Here is a 14199-nt window from a genome sequence, read left to right as displayed (position 1 = left end):
TAAGCAGCGGTTGCAGCCCCCGTCCGGTTCCAACGCCTTACGTCTGGGTTCTGGAGCCAGCCGGACCATGAAGGATCGCCCCTCTATCGGGAATTTTGGGGGAATTCTGCCCCTCTACTCAGCTCTGGTGAGACCTCACCTGGAGTACTGCGTCCAGCTCTGGAGCCCTCAGCACAAGAAGGACATGGAACTGTTGGAACGGGTCCAGAGGAGGGCTACAAAAATGATCCGAGGGCTGGAGCACCTCTCCTATGAGGACAGGCTGAGAGAGTTGGGCTTGTTCAGTCTGGAGAAAAGGAGGCTACGGGGAGACCTGATTGCGGCCTTCCAGTACCTAAAGGGGGCCTATAGGAAAGATGGGGAACGTCTTTTTAGTAGGGCCAGCTGTGTTAGGACAAGGGGAAATGGTTTTAAACTAGAACAGGGTAGGTTCAGGCTAGAGGTAAGGAAGAAATTTTTTACAATGAGGGTGGTGAAACACTGGAACAGGTTGCCCAGAGAGGTAGTGGAGGCCCCATCCCTGGGAACATTCAAGGCCAGGTTGGATGGGGCTCTGAGCAACCTGATCTAGTTAGCAGTGTCCCTGCTCACTGCAGGGGGGTTGGACTAGATGACCACTAGTGGTCCCTTCCAACCCTAAACATTCTATGATTCTATTCTATGATTAATGCATGTGTCCGGCGGAGATCGAGCGTCAGCTAGTGAGAGATGTAAAGCGCCATCAGCTGATGTCCCCCCCCTTCCCTCATCCCTCGACGGTTTGGCTCAAATGGGATTACAGCAGAACAAGCACTGCTCGTGATAAACCCAGGGAGGCACACACTGCTGACTCTGAGTAGCTGTCAGCGTTCAGCACAACGTGGTTCCAGAGTGAGTAGGTATTTTTCTCATACAAAACACTAAGATATCCTGTTTTCCCCCCAAACACACCACCTATGCACACAATAAACTGGCAAAATTGTTCCTACTGTCCACCACAGTAATTTCCAATACAGTTCTCCTGCTGGAGAATTTAAACCACAAATGCTGGGACAAAGTAACTACTCAAATGTTCATGACCCTCCAGTTCTCACATTACTGCCTGCGATTTGTCACACATTTATTTTAGGGAATTCCTAAATTTTACATCATTTGCAGAAAAGTCGCTTTCAACTGAAAGTAATCTTTTGCTAACTATACAGATACTCAACTAATAACTAAGTAGCTAACTGTCTTAGCAGAAATAAAATTGAGCAAAAAATTAATATAAAAATCAGCACACAGCACAAAATTTAACACTTGAGAGGTTCTGGGGAAAAAAAAAAGTACAGGCACGCAGGTGAATTTTCAGAAGTCCTGAAGGACTGGGCAGTGGGATTACCAGAAGAGGCTATCAAATAGGGCCAACTTTGCATGCTACTGTGGGTATTTTTAATTGCCCCACGGGAGGCAAAAAAGCAGGGAGATCTGGTGAGTGCAAGCACACAGCTAAGCCAACCATTTATGCCAGAGCTTAAAACTGAGAACAACAGTTGGAGGGAGAATGGCTTGGTGACAGGAATATCAGCCTGGACACCCTGGACCTGCATTCAAATTCCTCCATGATCCATCCCACCCTTCACCCTTTCACAGAAAACAGAGTTCACAGTGTGAAAGACTGGGTGCAGGGGAACACCCAGGAATTAATCGTTAAGAACCAAGCTACTGCCTGTTAACGAATAAACAATGACAACCAAAAAAAGGCCTTTACCTCCCTGGACTCTTGTGTAGTGTTACTGTCTGCCATTCTCCAGTTTAGCAATTAATTGAAATGCAGTCATCTCTATCTTGGTCCCTACAAGTTTATGCACTATAATATAATTTAAAAAAATACAATTTTAAAACCTATTTATCAAATACTGCACAAAGACATTTTAGCCAGTTTTGGCCAGCAGCAGTGGGAAGAAAACACCTCAGTGCATTTATAAGCAAGTTTATTTAGCTTTCTTATACAATATATATATTGATATATATATATGTATGAAATATACCCACAAGTTATTACAAAAGTGTCCAAACACAAGTTCTAGCACAGTACAGTAAAAAGTGGTATTCTAGGAGGAATATCTGAGATCTACAGTATCTTGGTTTCAAGAGGAAATATTTCCATTAGACATTGTAGGCGGAAGAGGACACATTTCCTCCATGGCCTGTCCAGTTAGTATGGATAAATACACCTGGCTTCGATAATAATTCGTATGTATGCGCACCAAAGTAATCGCGCTGAGCCTAGAATAAGAACACACACACAAGACACATGAATATCACAATTATATGAGTACTACAGGTTGCACCTACTGATACTTGACGATAGGAATACTAGAAATAATATCTGACTCCAGTATAACATTCAAAGTTATTTTCTCATTATTAGCAAAATCACTGCAATGAAACATTTACTACTATCTAGTAATTAAGAGTTCTGTAGAAAGACAAGTATATTATTTCTGGTAGGCAGTAATCTAAAACCCAAGCATTTACATACATCCAAAGGTTCAAAGATACTGACTTCTTTATAAAGCATCTTGATTCAACGATATCATTACCCTTGGTTCACAGATGCAATACTAACACGTGCTGGGCACTGTCATACCAGTATCTCTGGTGTTCTTTATCCAGGCATCTCATAATATTTTATTGCCCTGAATTTCAGGTTTAACAGAATTATATTAGGCAATCTATGCCTTTAACTTTACATTGTTGGAGTGACGAGGACATACTGCCATCATGGCCTTTAGACCACTATTTAAATAACAATGTGATGGTATTTCAGTGGCCAGAAGATCTGCTACACTATTTCAGGCACCTACCTGAATCAGGTTAGCTGGTAATATTTCATGCCTGTATCCATCATAAAAAGAAAGTGCTGTAGTGAAGCAGGGCATAGGGATACCAATCTGCACTCCAGTACTGATTACAGGGGGGGGGGGGGGGGGGGGGGAGAGAAAAAAAGAAACAAACTAATCTGTGCTTGCTCAGAGGTATGTGCAGGCACATGAACTAGTCTAGTATAACAGCATGTGCCATTTCATGTTATATGAAATATAGCAACCAAGTCTGAGCAAATGCAGCAGTAAATTCCTGATTTTATATTAACAAGGTTGATCCAAAATAATGGCAAGTAAGACAGGATTAACAAACAGGACAATAAAAGTGCAGACATACACTTCATATGCAATCAACCCACAGCCTCCAGCAAGGATGCTGTTCTTTCACATAAACATAATCAGTGCATCCCAAAAGCATGAACACAGTGGGGAACATACTGAGCAAACACTGAGGCATTTTAAGGACCTCTAATCAAGCACAGTACAAAACCTGCCCCAGGGCATATGAGGTCAGCACAATACTTCAAACAGATATGTCGATAATCCTCATTTCAACTGTACCTCTGATTTAGTAACCTGCATGGAATATTCAGCTTCAGTTAAAATAATTATTAATGATAATATATGACTTTGTTGGTCAGATAATCTGGTTTTAGTTCTGCCTGTCAACTCCGTCCAAATCAGGACACTGTTTGGACAGACCTAAGTCTAATGAATGGTGGGTCTGGAGCACTGTTATTTTGGTGCTACTGCAAACACCGGCAATTGAGCAGAGCTGTACAACTGAAATCCAAGTGCACAGTAGGCACGAGATACAGGGCAGTGATGAGAATGTTCACACAGGCTAGACATTTTTTCCTGACATTGTGGTCGTTCTGAATTGCCAGATTTCTGCCTAAGGCTCTTCTGTAATAGTAAAATGGAAGCCTTAAGTTTCAAACAGTACCTTGGCTAGTATCAGAGAGAAGAACCATGACACAAGGACTGTATGTTTGTTTGCTCCTGTATTATCTTTAGGTTGACAGTACAACTATACCTTGCAACATTACACGAGACCTCCATTCATCGCTTGATGTATCTGGATGCTGATTTATACAGTAGTGCTTCAGTGATGCAACCCCCTTTTTTCCTTCATTTAGAACTAACATTCTCCAACTTTCTGATGAAATAGAAGCAAGAGGCATTTGTAGGCATTTTTTCAAGGACAGGTCGTTAACCCTGCTGTCTGGCAAAATTCTAATTTGGACCTCAGTATAGCCTACCTTATCACAGTAACTTTCTTGTTCAATTTCAACCAGCTCCAACTACATAGTTTTTTTTTCCTGTCCTGGTCCTGTAAGACCAATATGATCTACTAAAGAAGGGTACCTGAAGCCATAGATGATGAATTCCTACACCCGTACATTACGAGCTTAAGGACTGTTCGGAGATCTTTGGGATTAAGGATGCTGTATAAATAGGTTTCAAGGACCTTTTTATTTTTCAGTCTAAATATACTTGGTGAAGGTAACTCCTGGGAAAGACGCTGAAGAACTGTAACTATTGTTTTTATGCTCTTCCTTCCTTGGAAACTCACCTGACAGTTTTCAACAGCTGTCTTAAAGAAATTATCCAACAGCAAATTCTGGAGCTCAGGGTTTCGATCAAAAGCATCTTTGATTTTTCCCAGGAACACACTAGGCAGAACACATGCAAACCAGGAATAAAATTTCACAGCTTCTAACAAAGGCCCAGAATCCAAAACTTACAGTGCCAGAATTTGATTTAGCCAGACTCCATATATTGAGAAAGATGCAAACAAAACGAAGACTGAAGAAAATCTGCAGTAGCTAAGCCACCAGAAAATTGGCTTCATCTGGTAACCTTTAACACTGTCTACAGCAACAGTCTCTCAGTATCTTAGCACCAGATTAATTCCATGGATTTTCAAAAAAAATCTCTAGGCTTGTCAGGCTAGCACCACATAAACCAAATTGCCTCCTCTTCTCCCTTCAGCAACTAAATTACAGAATCACAGAATCAAAGAATCTCAAGGGTTGGAAGGGACCTCAGGAGCTCAGCCAGTCTAACTCCCCTGCTAAAGCAGGTTCTCCTAGAGCATGTTGCACAGGACTTCATCCGGGCGGGCTTTGAATATCTCCAGAGAAGGAGACTCTAAACCCCCCCTGGACAGCCTGTTCCAGTGCTCTGTCACCCTCAAAGTAAAGATATTACCTCCTCATCTTAATTACCTTCTGATGATGCAGCCTCCCCTCCACATCAGTGCAATGCCACCGTAATTCAGTGTCCAGCCAAATTCTTTGGCTGCTTGTCTCAGCAGCATGAAGCCTTGAGCATATGAGATAATCTTGGAAGCATACAGGGCCTAAAAAAAACCAAATTCATATTCCAAGTGAAGTCCCAGAAAGTGGAAGGAGAAACTTCACAGTCTACATACTCTGTTCAGTCCACATCTCATCAGGACTGAGTACAGTAGCCACATTCCAGCTATTTCAGAACCAAAATATTCTTTCCAATTGTTGGAAACTTTAGTCTCAACAGAGAAAGATCAAGAGCTATTATCCCCATTACAAAGACAGGAGTGTTGAGGGGCAAAAGTAAGCTCCTGTGCATGAATTATGACCTCTGCACCCCAGCTAGTTGTCACTGCCCCCTGTGGCTTAGATTTTAATTCCTTCAGGACAGTTCTTTGGTTAGGAAGGAACTGGTCACACTATGCTTTGTGGACACCACTAGTCAATGCACAATGGGATGGCTGAAAGCAGGAACCAATTGTCATGAAATATAAACACAAGAACTCCTCACCAGCGTCTACAGCATCCAAACCCCACTTTGATACGCAGCTCTAATACAGCACTCTGGCAAGCACAATGACTTACCTTGCGTATGTCCTCCAGAAAGGCCTTCTTGTTCCCGCTGAACTGAGTCATTTTAGGCCCATCCAGCAGCTTACTGGCCTGTACTCTCTCATCCTTGAGGGAAGACAGGCACCGTGCAAACACAGCTTCCCCTTTAAGTATGGTAGGAAAGAGGAGATAATTAGAAAGTTCAGCATCACTGTTAAGGTCCGAGATACTTGTCCTCAAGCACACAGTGAGAATGCTACTGAATGATGAGCCATGTCGATAGTGAAACAGTCATGTGGGAAGAGAAGTGTACAAATGAATTATTTCAACAGCATTACTGAGAGACCAAACTGCCAGTCAGCACAACCACTGGGTAAATATCGACTGATACAGCTTTCAAATGATAAAGGAAAAAAAAAAAAGCCACAAGTCATTCACATGAAAAATTATCCTCAGGAACCTTCACCAGCTCTTAGTTTTAAGAATTTACTTTGAAATCTCTTCCTATCTATAAAAGACAGACAGCATTGCACTGCAGTCTAGGGACAGGCAAGGCTGAAGACTTCACTAATTATTGTATCATGCTTTGAAGATAAAAAAGCTGATACATTTTGCCAACTCACAGTAACCAGATGTGCTTTGAAATACACACATGCAAAATAAGGGCAAGAATAAATCAGCAGGTTAACTTATAAGAGGAAGTAAGTTTTACAAATCCGGTAGGCCCATAACACTAGTATTCAGAAGCCCATAAGAAAGTTTTATAACATCACTAAGCAGGTTACTAAATGTCATTCGCCAGGGCTAAGGAGTTAGCCAAGCAGAATCTTCAGCTCCTAAAGAGAAAGCCTGAATGCCAATCTCTTGATCTGTCTCAGTCAATTCCTAATCATGCTGGTTTAAGTTGTACTTATTTGTAATTGAAGATGGTATTGTTAAATGGAGGAAAAAAAAAAAAAGTTTCCTTCCTAGGGTCTGACAGAAAGAAAGCAATCAAGTTTATTATAGTTTTCATACTGAACTTTTCTTTCACTTTTTAAGTGAGCTGTGAATTACAAAAAAAAAAAACCCAAACCAACAAAAACGAAATCAACCAACCAAAACAAAAAAAAAGAATGAGTAATATTTTCACAAGATTCTGGATCATCTCTGCAGTAGGATTAACAGGCCATAACAAAATCAGAACTGGCTCCTCTCCATTTCTGCAAAAACTTCCTTCTACACTGGGGAGGAAAAGCGTGGGGGGGGGAAATCAGGAAAAAGCAGGAGTAGCATGACTCTGCTTTTACAAGCAGAAGTCTGCAAGTCATGCTTATGCAGTAAAACCGCACACAGAGCAACTGCCCTAAGAACGGCCACGTTTGCACAAGGGCTATTGCACACACTTCCCTATCAACTCATCGTTACCTAACAGTGCTCCCCTGGCATTGCAGAAGACTGCTCAGGGAGCGTCTCCTCCACCCTCGGTCTCTGCAAGAACCCCGAACAGGAGAACGTTGACAGTGCAAGCAAGAAACACTGTTTCAAGCAGAGTACTGAAAGACTGTAGCTGTAGTAGAATATTAAAACCATTTACAAAACTTGTCTGGTAAAAATATGTTGTTGGAATGCAGCCATGTTTCTCTGATAGCTATCACTGCAGTTACTCTTTTCTAGCATACTGAATGTATTTTTTCTTATCTTCTAATACAACAGGCTTGACCAGCCAAGGCAAAGGGAAAAGGGGTAGAGAAAGCATGAATATTAAAGCAAATCCAAGAGCAAAGAACCTGTTGAGTCAACTTATTTACTCAAAGAGAAAGTCTACATTGGACCTGTGGTAAGAGAGCACTCTAAATGTGTTACAGATGTATTACAACTCCTGTCACAATTCCATTCAGAGGCCAGGTTACATAAAAGGGTAGGTAACAAGACTGTTAGGTATGTATGTGAGCAGATAAATTCTCACACTTTAGGGATATCATTCACAGCAATTACAAAATACATTTCCATCATCTTAGTTTGGCTTTGGATCAGCAGCTTTGTAAGTCATGAAACAAAAACCAGCAGCAGTCCAGAGTGTATAAAGAAACACCACAATCAACTGTTCTGGTGAAAAAACAGCAGCCACCATCAGAGGGTAGGAGCCTGCTGCTATTCTCAAAATAGTCTGTGCTCCTCAACCCATAACACAGCCAGCCTGGCCCTTGTGTTCCTGTTTAGTCACTGTTGAGTTAGCTAACTTATACTGACACACAGAAATAGAAGACTGAGGTAGATATCTGAAAAATAACTTTATGCCTTCAGAGAGGTCTAAGTACTTATCAAGCAGTGGTCAAGTAACAAGGTTTTGACGGTGTCCTGTCTCCCCCTTTTTTCTTTTTTTTTAAACATTTTTAAGGCTATGATGGGATCTGGAGTAGCAGATCAGGTGGAGGATTACAGAGAGGAACGTTGCATCAGTCTAGCCTGACACTTCTAGCACGGCTCTTATGTTTACTTGTCACCGAGTCATCACCAGCACCGCGAAGATACCACGGACAAGCCATGATAACAGTACGACCGACATTTGAGAAACAAGGTACAGCCAAGCCCAGCAAAGAAACAGCTCTCAAGGGCAGAAAGACTGCAACAGCTATACCTAGAAGAGCCTCTTCTGCGAGCCAAGCCCTAGTGTGGGCTTATTTCTGAGGTTACTGTTACCATGCTCTTTCCTGTGATGTGGTATATGCAGGTAGGAAAGACAAAGCCAGATCAAAGAACCAGTTACCTATGAGTGTGACAGGGACTCCATATTCCAGGGCAGAAATGGCTGTCCACTTTCCAGTGCCTTTTTGTCCTGCGCTGTCCTTGATCTTTGGGAGGAGGTATTTGCCATCGCTGTCTTTGAATTTGAGAATATTGGCTGTGATTTCAATCAGGAAAGAGTCCAACTCTGTCTTATTCCATTCCTGAAATACCTGGAAGAGGAGAGAAAAATATATATAAAATATATGTATACACACACGCACACCCCAATTTACTATGTATCTACTATATATATCAACTGATTTATTGATACATATATACATATATATCCAACTGGGAAGGCAATGGCATAGACCATCTTGTTGCCTGTCATCACAGGCACTGAAGGCTGGAAAAACATCTGCTCTTTCAAGACACATCATACTTATGGACTTACTTCAACAAGGTTTTTGCAGATTTGCCTGCTTGATTACAACGCTCAATGTTTTATTAGGTTTTTCAGGCAAGGTAATTCATATCTCTACACAAGAAGGTGCTTCCTGGGGAGAAATCAACTGCAGAATGGGAGAGTTCAGGCAACTTTATAAACATTTAGGTGTATGTGCTGGCTGCTCTCTACTTCATTTGAAGCTCAGGAATATCGTGCACTGCCCCTGGCAGAAGGCACGTCAGAAGAATTAACTTCATGTACATATAGCAGCTTCACCCAAGCCCCACTGCCTCCAACAACGCAGACAGTCGCTATGGCTCAAGAAAGCAAGACACGAAAAACTCCGGATCACCTTTGACATCTCATCGTGCTCCATGCCCACCACATCTTTCATCAAGTGATAGGCCTCACAGATCAGCTGCATGTCTCCATATTCAATCCCATTGTGTACCATCTTCACAAAGTGTCCAGCGCCCTCATCTCCTACCTGTCAAGAGACATCAAAAAATGCAATCAGCAACACTGCTGTTATCACTTCCAGTGTTTAATACCTGCCCATGGCTTCCTTCCGCCTAAAGGAAGGAAGGAAGGAAGCCCAATACTAACTGAAAACACTGTAGGGTCACAGATCCATTTAGGTCTCCCAGGACATGACCCAGCCATAAAACTTTATCTTTCCATTGTATGGGCGATGGTAGATTTGAAGTGAATGCAGTCAGCCAGAAAATCACCCTGCTAACATTGCTGGTTTTATTAAGCACAAACGTGCATAAGCTTCAGCAACCAAACTACCTAAGCATGGATCTAACCACAAATTAAGGTCAGTACCAAATAAATATTTACCCAGTCACAACAAGGTTCCCCAGATCCCACTTTAGCAGCAATGCTTTGAAATATGGTCTTGATGTGGGGCCTGTGGGGAGAAATAACATGCCTCAGCAGATAGGCAAAGGACACCAACACCACAAGGAAAAAAAAAAATTTCCATTGGTATGATGCATCCTTCTGTAACCCGCCAAAAGGCAGCGTGGGGTTAAGGCATGCTGACAGGTGGATAACCCACTGCACAGCAATGTCAAATAAAACGTATGTTTTACCCAGAACGAGACACTGTTTGCAAGAAATGGGGACAGCCCATGTCATGTTAACAGCACTGTGCAGACAAGCTTCATGTACCTGAAAGAACCCAAATACTACCTTCTCCATTTTAGAAATGGGGAAATAGAGGCAGGTTATGATACAGGCTCACACTCACGAGAGGATCAGTAGCAGAGCTGAAACAAAATCTTATTTTGTTCTATAGCCACAAGAAAAATCCAGGGTGATCTGGAGGAGGAGAGGGAAGGAGGGAAGAAACTCCAAGAATGCAAGTCAGGATATAGTTGTCTGCATTACTGCAGTAATTAGGAGCTTTTGTCACTGCCAGGCTCCCCAAGTGTAATAAATTGCTTAGCCAACAGGAGAGCACTACAGAACACCAAGTTTGGAGCAACCTAAAATGACCACAGGGAAAGGAGCATGGGTGGCACATGAGCTGCATGTGCTGTGAAAAGAGCGGGGGGCAATGTTCAGGTAAGGGTGGCAGAGAGAAGCTGTCGTTGCTGAGCTGTTCATGGCAAAAAGATGATCAGATAGCAGACTACTGTGATGTTGTTTCTGGCTTTGTGCCATCAAATTTGAACAGGCTGATATTGATGTGAAATGCTAAGGCAAACAACAGGGCCTTAAGAGATTCTAGGGCTCAGATAAAGCCCAGACACACCTTTTCTTTCTACATTTACAGAGAGAATGAGCAACCAGGGATAAGTCTAGTATTAACATTGATGTACAGTCCTTTACACCAACATGAGTACAAAACAGCAGGGCAGCATGGCAGAAACTTGCAAAAAAAATTGATTTATTAAATAGTCAGTATAAACATCTACTGAAGCCTCCTTTTATAACATGTGTCACTGCAGGGATGTTTGCTGCTGCTGCTGCCTGTTTCATCGTTAACAGCTTTCCAAGTATGTAGGGTTCCAAAAGAAAAATCATGATCAAGAACAATACTTTTCTAAAGTTTCAGCAAAATTCTTTTCTCCCCGGCATACTTTGCTCCCTTCAGATTTCTGTAGGTAATTACTACTTTCGCCTGTGAATTCCTGGAAGAAAATCCCGCCTTTGTTTTGCCTGCCATGAAAGCTCAGCACTGCCCTGTGACCCCAGCTAGGTTGAGAAATCTTGAGCCTTGAGGAAGTTCAATGGCAACATATCTTGTTTTCTCCACACCCACGCCCTCCTCCTTCCCACCCTCAGCTCTCAACATGAATAGAAGACTATTGTTGCAGACCATTCTGAAGAAGAATATATGAGCTCAGAGCTTACCAGGCTTCTTTGGCTCCTCCTGGCATGAGCGAAGGACCATATCTGGCACCCTCCTCTCCACCACTAACACCGCTTCCAACAAATAAGATGCCCTTTTCCTGTAGTTCCTTACAACGTCTCTGGAACAAAGAGCAGAGCAGCATTATTTAATTGCTTTTAATGCCAGAGCCTTGCAAACAAAGGTTAGCAATTCAGACCTCAAATTAGGTTTTCAATCCTGCTTTGAACATGCTAGAAGACAACCTCAGAGAAAGCTTGTACATACACCAAAGCAACCATCAGAAACTTCCTGTTGCTTTGACATGGATCCTTGCAAAAGAGACACACTGAGAAAACAAAGTCCTTTTAAGCACTGGATAGAAAAGAGCAATACTGAGGCTGGAAAAGGCTCAGAATTAAGTGTCAGGTGCACCCATGCTGCGTGCAAAGGTGTGGGGGAAGCAGATTAGGCCCAAGGTGAACTTGCTGAGTTCACTGCGGAGTACTGCAGAGTGAAGGTGCAAGCTTGGACAACTAAGGGAAACTAATTCCCTCCGAGTGGGAGAGAAGCACAGGCTGAGCTCCCTAAGTATTAATCTTCATTTAGTACCTGTTTTTCCCTCTGGCATGGCCAACTCACTTATCCAAGATCAGGATGCCAAAGCAGAAAGACTGATACCAGCACCCCTTCTAAGATTCAGAAGTACCGATCCAAATACAGTATTTTCATGTAAGCATCCCAGATATGCTAACGTATTCTATAGTTACAGTCTGCTTACAAGCAGGCTTTTTTGTTGTTGATTTTTGGAAAAACAGATAATTACTCTGCTGTTTTCATTACCAAGGCAGCCAAACCAGCAGTTCTGTCTTACTGTATTGTCCCATGGTCACATAGGTTTGAGATATACCAACAAATCTACAAATATCCTTAGATTTTTCAAATCTCCCTGAAAACTCTTTAAGATCGTAACAGCAAATTTTCTAAAGGCCTTCACTCTTTAAAAAATGTCAATAAAAATATTCTTTGATGATATGGGCAACTTTTAGAAAAACACAGAACAGTCCTTAACAATTGCTTTTAACAGGCTACACGATCTAGTTGTGCAGAGGTAACTCAGTTTCGCCTCCCCTGAGCAGAAGGGAGATGGCATCTTATTGACTGATTGTTCTGATGATCGCAGGAGAAAGAATCATGTGTATTTTATTCTTCTGCTTTGGGTAGAAAACAGGCTTACCGTGGTATCTCTATACTCGGAATTCCCACCATCAATTATGATGTCTCCAGTTTCCAACAATGGCACCTGCCAAAAATAAACCAGTATTTTAGTTTTCTCCACGCATTCAAAACCTCATTAGTAACGGATAATTGAGATCTACCAGAGGAAACTTCTCCAAAAGTCAGCAAGAAGTCACAGGTAGGAAGAATATTTGCCTCACCAATTTATTGATGAAGTCATCCACTGCATTTCCAGCCTTCACCAGCAAGATAATGCGACGTGGCTTCTTTAACTTGGAGACCATCTCTTCCAGGCTGTGAGCACCAATCACTTTGGTTCCCTTGGCCTCATTGGCCAGAAAATCATCCACTTTGGAAACCGTCCTGTTAAAAGCACAAACCTGGGGGAGTGAGAAAACATGTTAATAAAAGCTGCCAATGGAACAGTTACTTTAGCTCAGACTACAAGTTACAGAAGCAAGATTCAACATCACGTGTTCTCCCACTTCCACCTTCCCCAAAGACACAGAGCAGGGATGAACCTGCAGCATGTCTCTGCAAGTGCCTTGGGAACCGATGGTTAATGGCCAAGCCCAAAGCAAACTTCAGGGAAAAACCATACATAACTGACGCATCAGGTGGCTTAGCTGAGCACAGGCATGCAATGCTATTCTTCTCTGGAAACAGGACAAAGGGCAGCCTAGGTTATAACTAAAAGGAGGAAACAATACCCATCACAAGGAAAAAAAAAAAAAAAACCACCACCACCACAAAATGCTCAGCTCTGATCCCAAGTGCTGGTGAGTCAGCTTTTCTGAACAATGTTTTCCTTCACTTACCACGAAGCCATGGTCGTTCATGTTCAAAATAAGGTTTTGACCCATCACAGCCAGACCAATCAAAGCAATATCAGCTCTGGAATGTGGAGGAATAAAAATTCCAGGTAAGTCTCATTAGCAGTGATCCAGCACTGGCATCCATCCCCCTGCCAGGCTGTTCTGATCTCATCAACTGCTAGGCCAGCCCACCCCTTTCTAACAAATGCTCTAGCACATGCTTCAAATGGGTTCTGTAGGCTGTTAGAGATCCTTGTGACTCCCGTTCAGTCCAGCAGAGTGGAAGCCAACACATAGCTTGTTTCAAGTCACCAAGATTTCTTCCCAACTGCCAAGACACAGCTAGATAAATAAGAAGAGTAAGCTACCCAAAACATTGCACCAGGAGGCAGGGTGTAACGCGAATGGCTCTGTGTCACTGATGGATCCAGCTCTATCACAGCTCCAGATTTAACAGGTGCTGCACCAGAACACCATGTCTGAACACTACACCATTTTTTTAGCTTCTGCCACACAAACGGTCTCAGATTTGGGGTGAGCAAAGAAAGAGGGAAACAGGATATCCTGCTAGAGGTTGCCTAACTCAGCGTACGAGGGGCAGGCACACAGACAACCCCAACCTGTCTACTTCTAGACATTCTCAGGATATTCTAGATATTCAGGATATTCTAGACATCTCCTAGATGGTCCTCAGGAACAAGTTTCCTCCTTCGTCACGACTCCGAAACCGACCGCTCCCGGATTTGCTCACTAAGTCTCCCAGCCAACCGGCTTATTCTCCCTGCTGGTCCCTCAGCCGCCGCGGAGCCTCTAACGGTGAAAAGCCAACCCGGCGGCTGGCGGGCCCCGTCCTCCCCTTCCTTGTCCCTCTCGGGCACACCGCAGAACCGGCCAAACAGGAAAGCGGGGACGGCAGGGAATCACCCGCTTCCCCGCCGAAAAACTCGTTTTTTTC

The 14199-nt window shown here is 42.8% G+C and overlaps 1 protein-coding gene across 2 annotated transcripts; it reads right to left on the bottom strand.

Moving 5' to 3' along the window:
- Positions 1 to 676: 676 nt before the first annotated feature.
- PGD (phosphogluconate dehydrogenase) lies at positions 677 to 14187 on the bottom strand. 2 transcript variants are annotated; one of them, XM_035901904.1, is made up of 13 exons: positions 13996 to 14187; positions 13248 to 13323; positions 12630 to 12809; positions 12428 to 12493; positions 11214 to 11332; positions 9693 to 9762; positions 9202 to 9336; positions 8442 to 8631; positions 5726 to 5856; positions 5078 to 5211; positions 4422 to 4522; positions 2829 to 2944; positions 677 to 2247 (listed from the first exon to the last, which is right to left on the bottom strand). In XM_035901904.1, the coding sequence occupies exons 2-13, from the start codon at positions 13290 to 13292 to the stop codon at positions 2128 to 2130; spliced, it is 1407 nt and encodes a 468-aa protein (XP_035757797.1). In that variant the 5' UTR covers positions 13293 to 13323; positions 13996 to 14187; the 3' UTR covers positions 677 to 2127. The 2 variants fall into 2 exon arrangements, with proteins under 2 accessions (XP_035757797.1, XP_035757798.1); XM_035901905.1 differs by lacking the exons at positions 677 to 2247; positions 2829 to 2944; positions 13996 to 14187 and adding an exon at positions 2959 to 4005 and having other exon boundaries at positions 4423 to 4522.
- Between the last annotated feature and the right edge of the window lie 12 nt (positions 14188 to 14199).

This window comes from Egretta garzetta, unplaced genomic scaffold (genome assembly GCF_000687185.1).
Source record: "Egretta garzetta isolate BGI_Z169 unplaced genomic scaffold, ASM68718v1 scaffold69, whole genome shotgun sequence".
Lineage (NCBI taxonomy): Eukaryota > Metazoa > Chordata > Aves > Pelecaniformes > Ardeidae > Egretta > Egretta garzetta.
Note: the sequence above shows the minus strand (reverse complement) of the source record. Positions and strands in the feature narration are given on the sequence as shown.

What these genes read in the sequence shown, in the direction of transcription:
- PGD (XM_035901904.1), bottom strand. Translation starts at nt 13,292, where the DNA reads ATGGGTCAAAACCTTATTTTGAACATGAACGACCATGGCTTCGTG. An exon ending in TGAACGACCATGGCTTCGTG is followed by an intron (nt 12,810 to 13,247) that starts GTAAGTGAAGGA and finishes TCACTCCCCCAG; the next exon opens with GTTTGTGCTTTTAACAGGAC. An exon ending in AGCACGATGAGATGTCAAAG is followed by an intron (nt 8,632 to 9,201) that starts GTGATCCGGAGT and finishes CTCCTCTTCCAG; the next exon opens with GTATTTCAGGAATGGAATAA.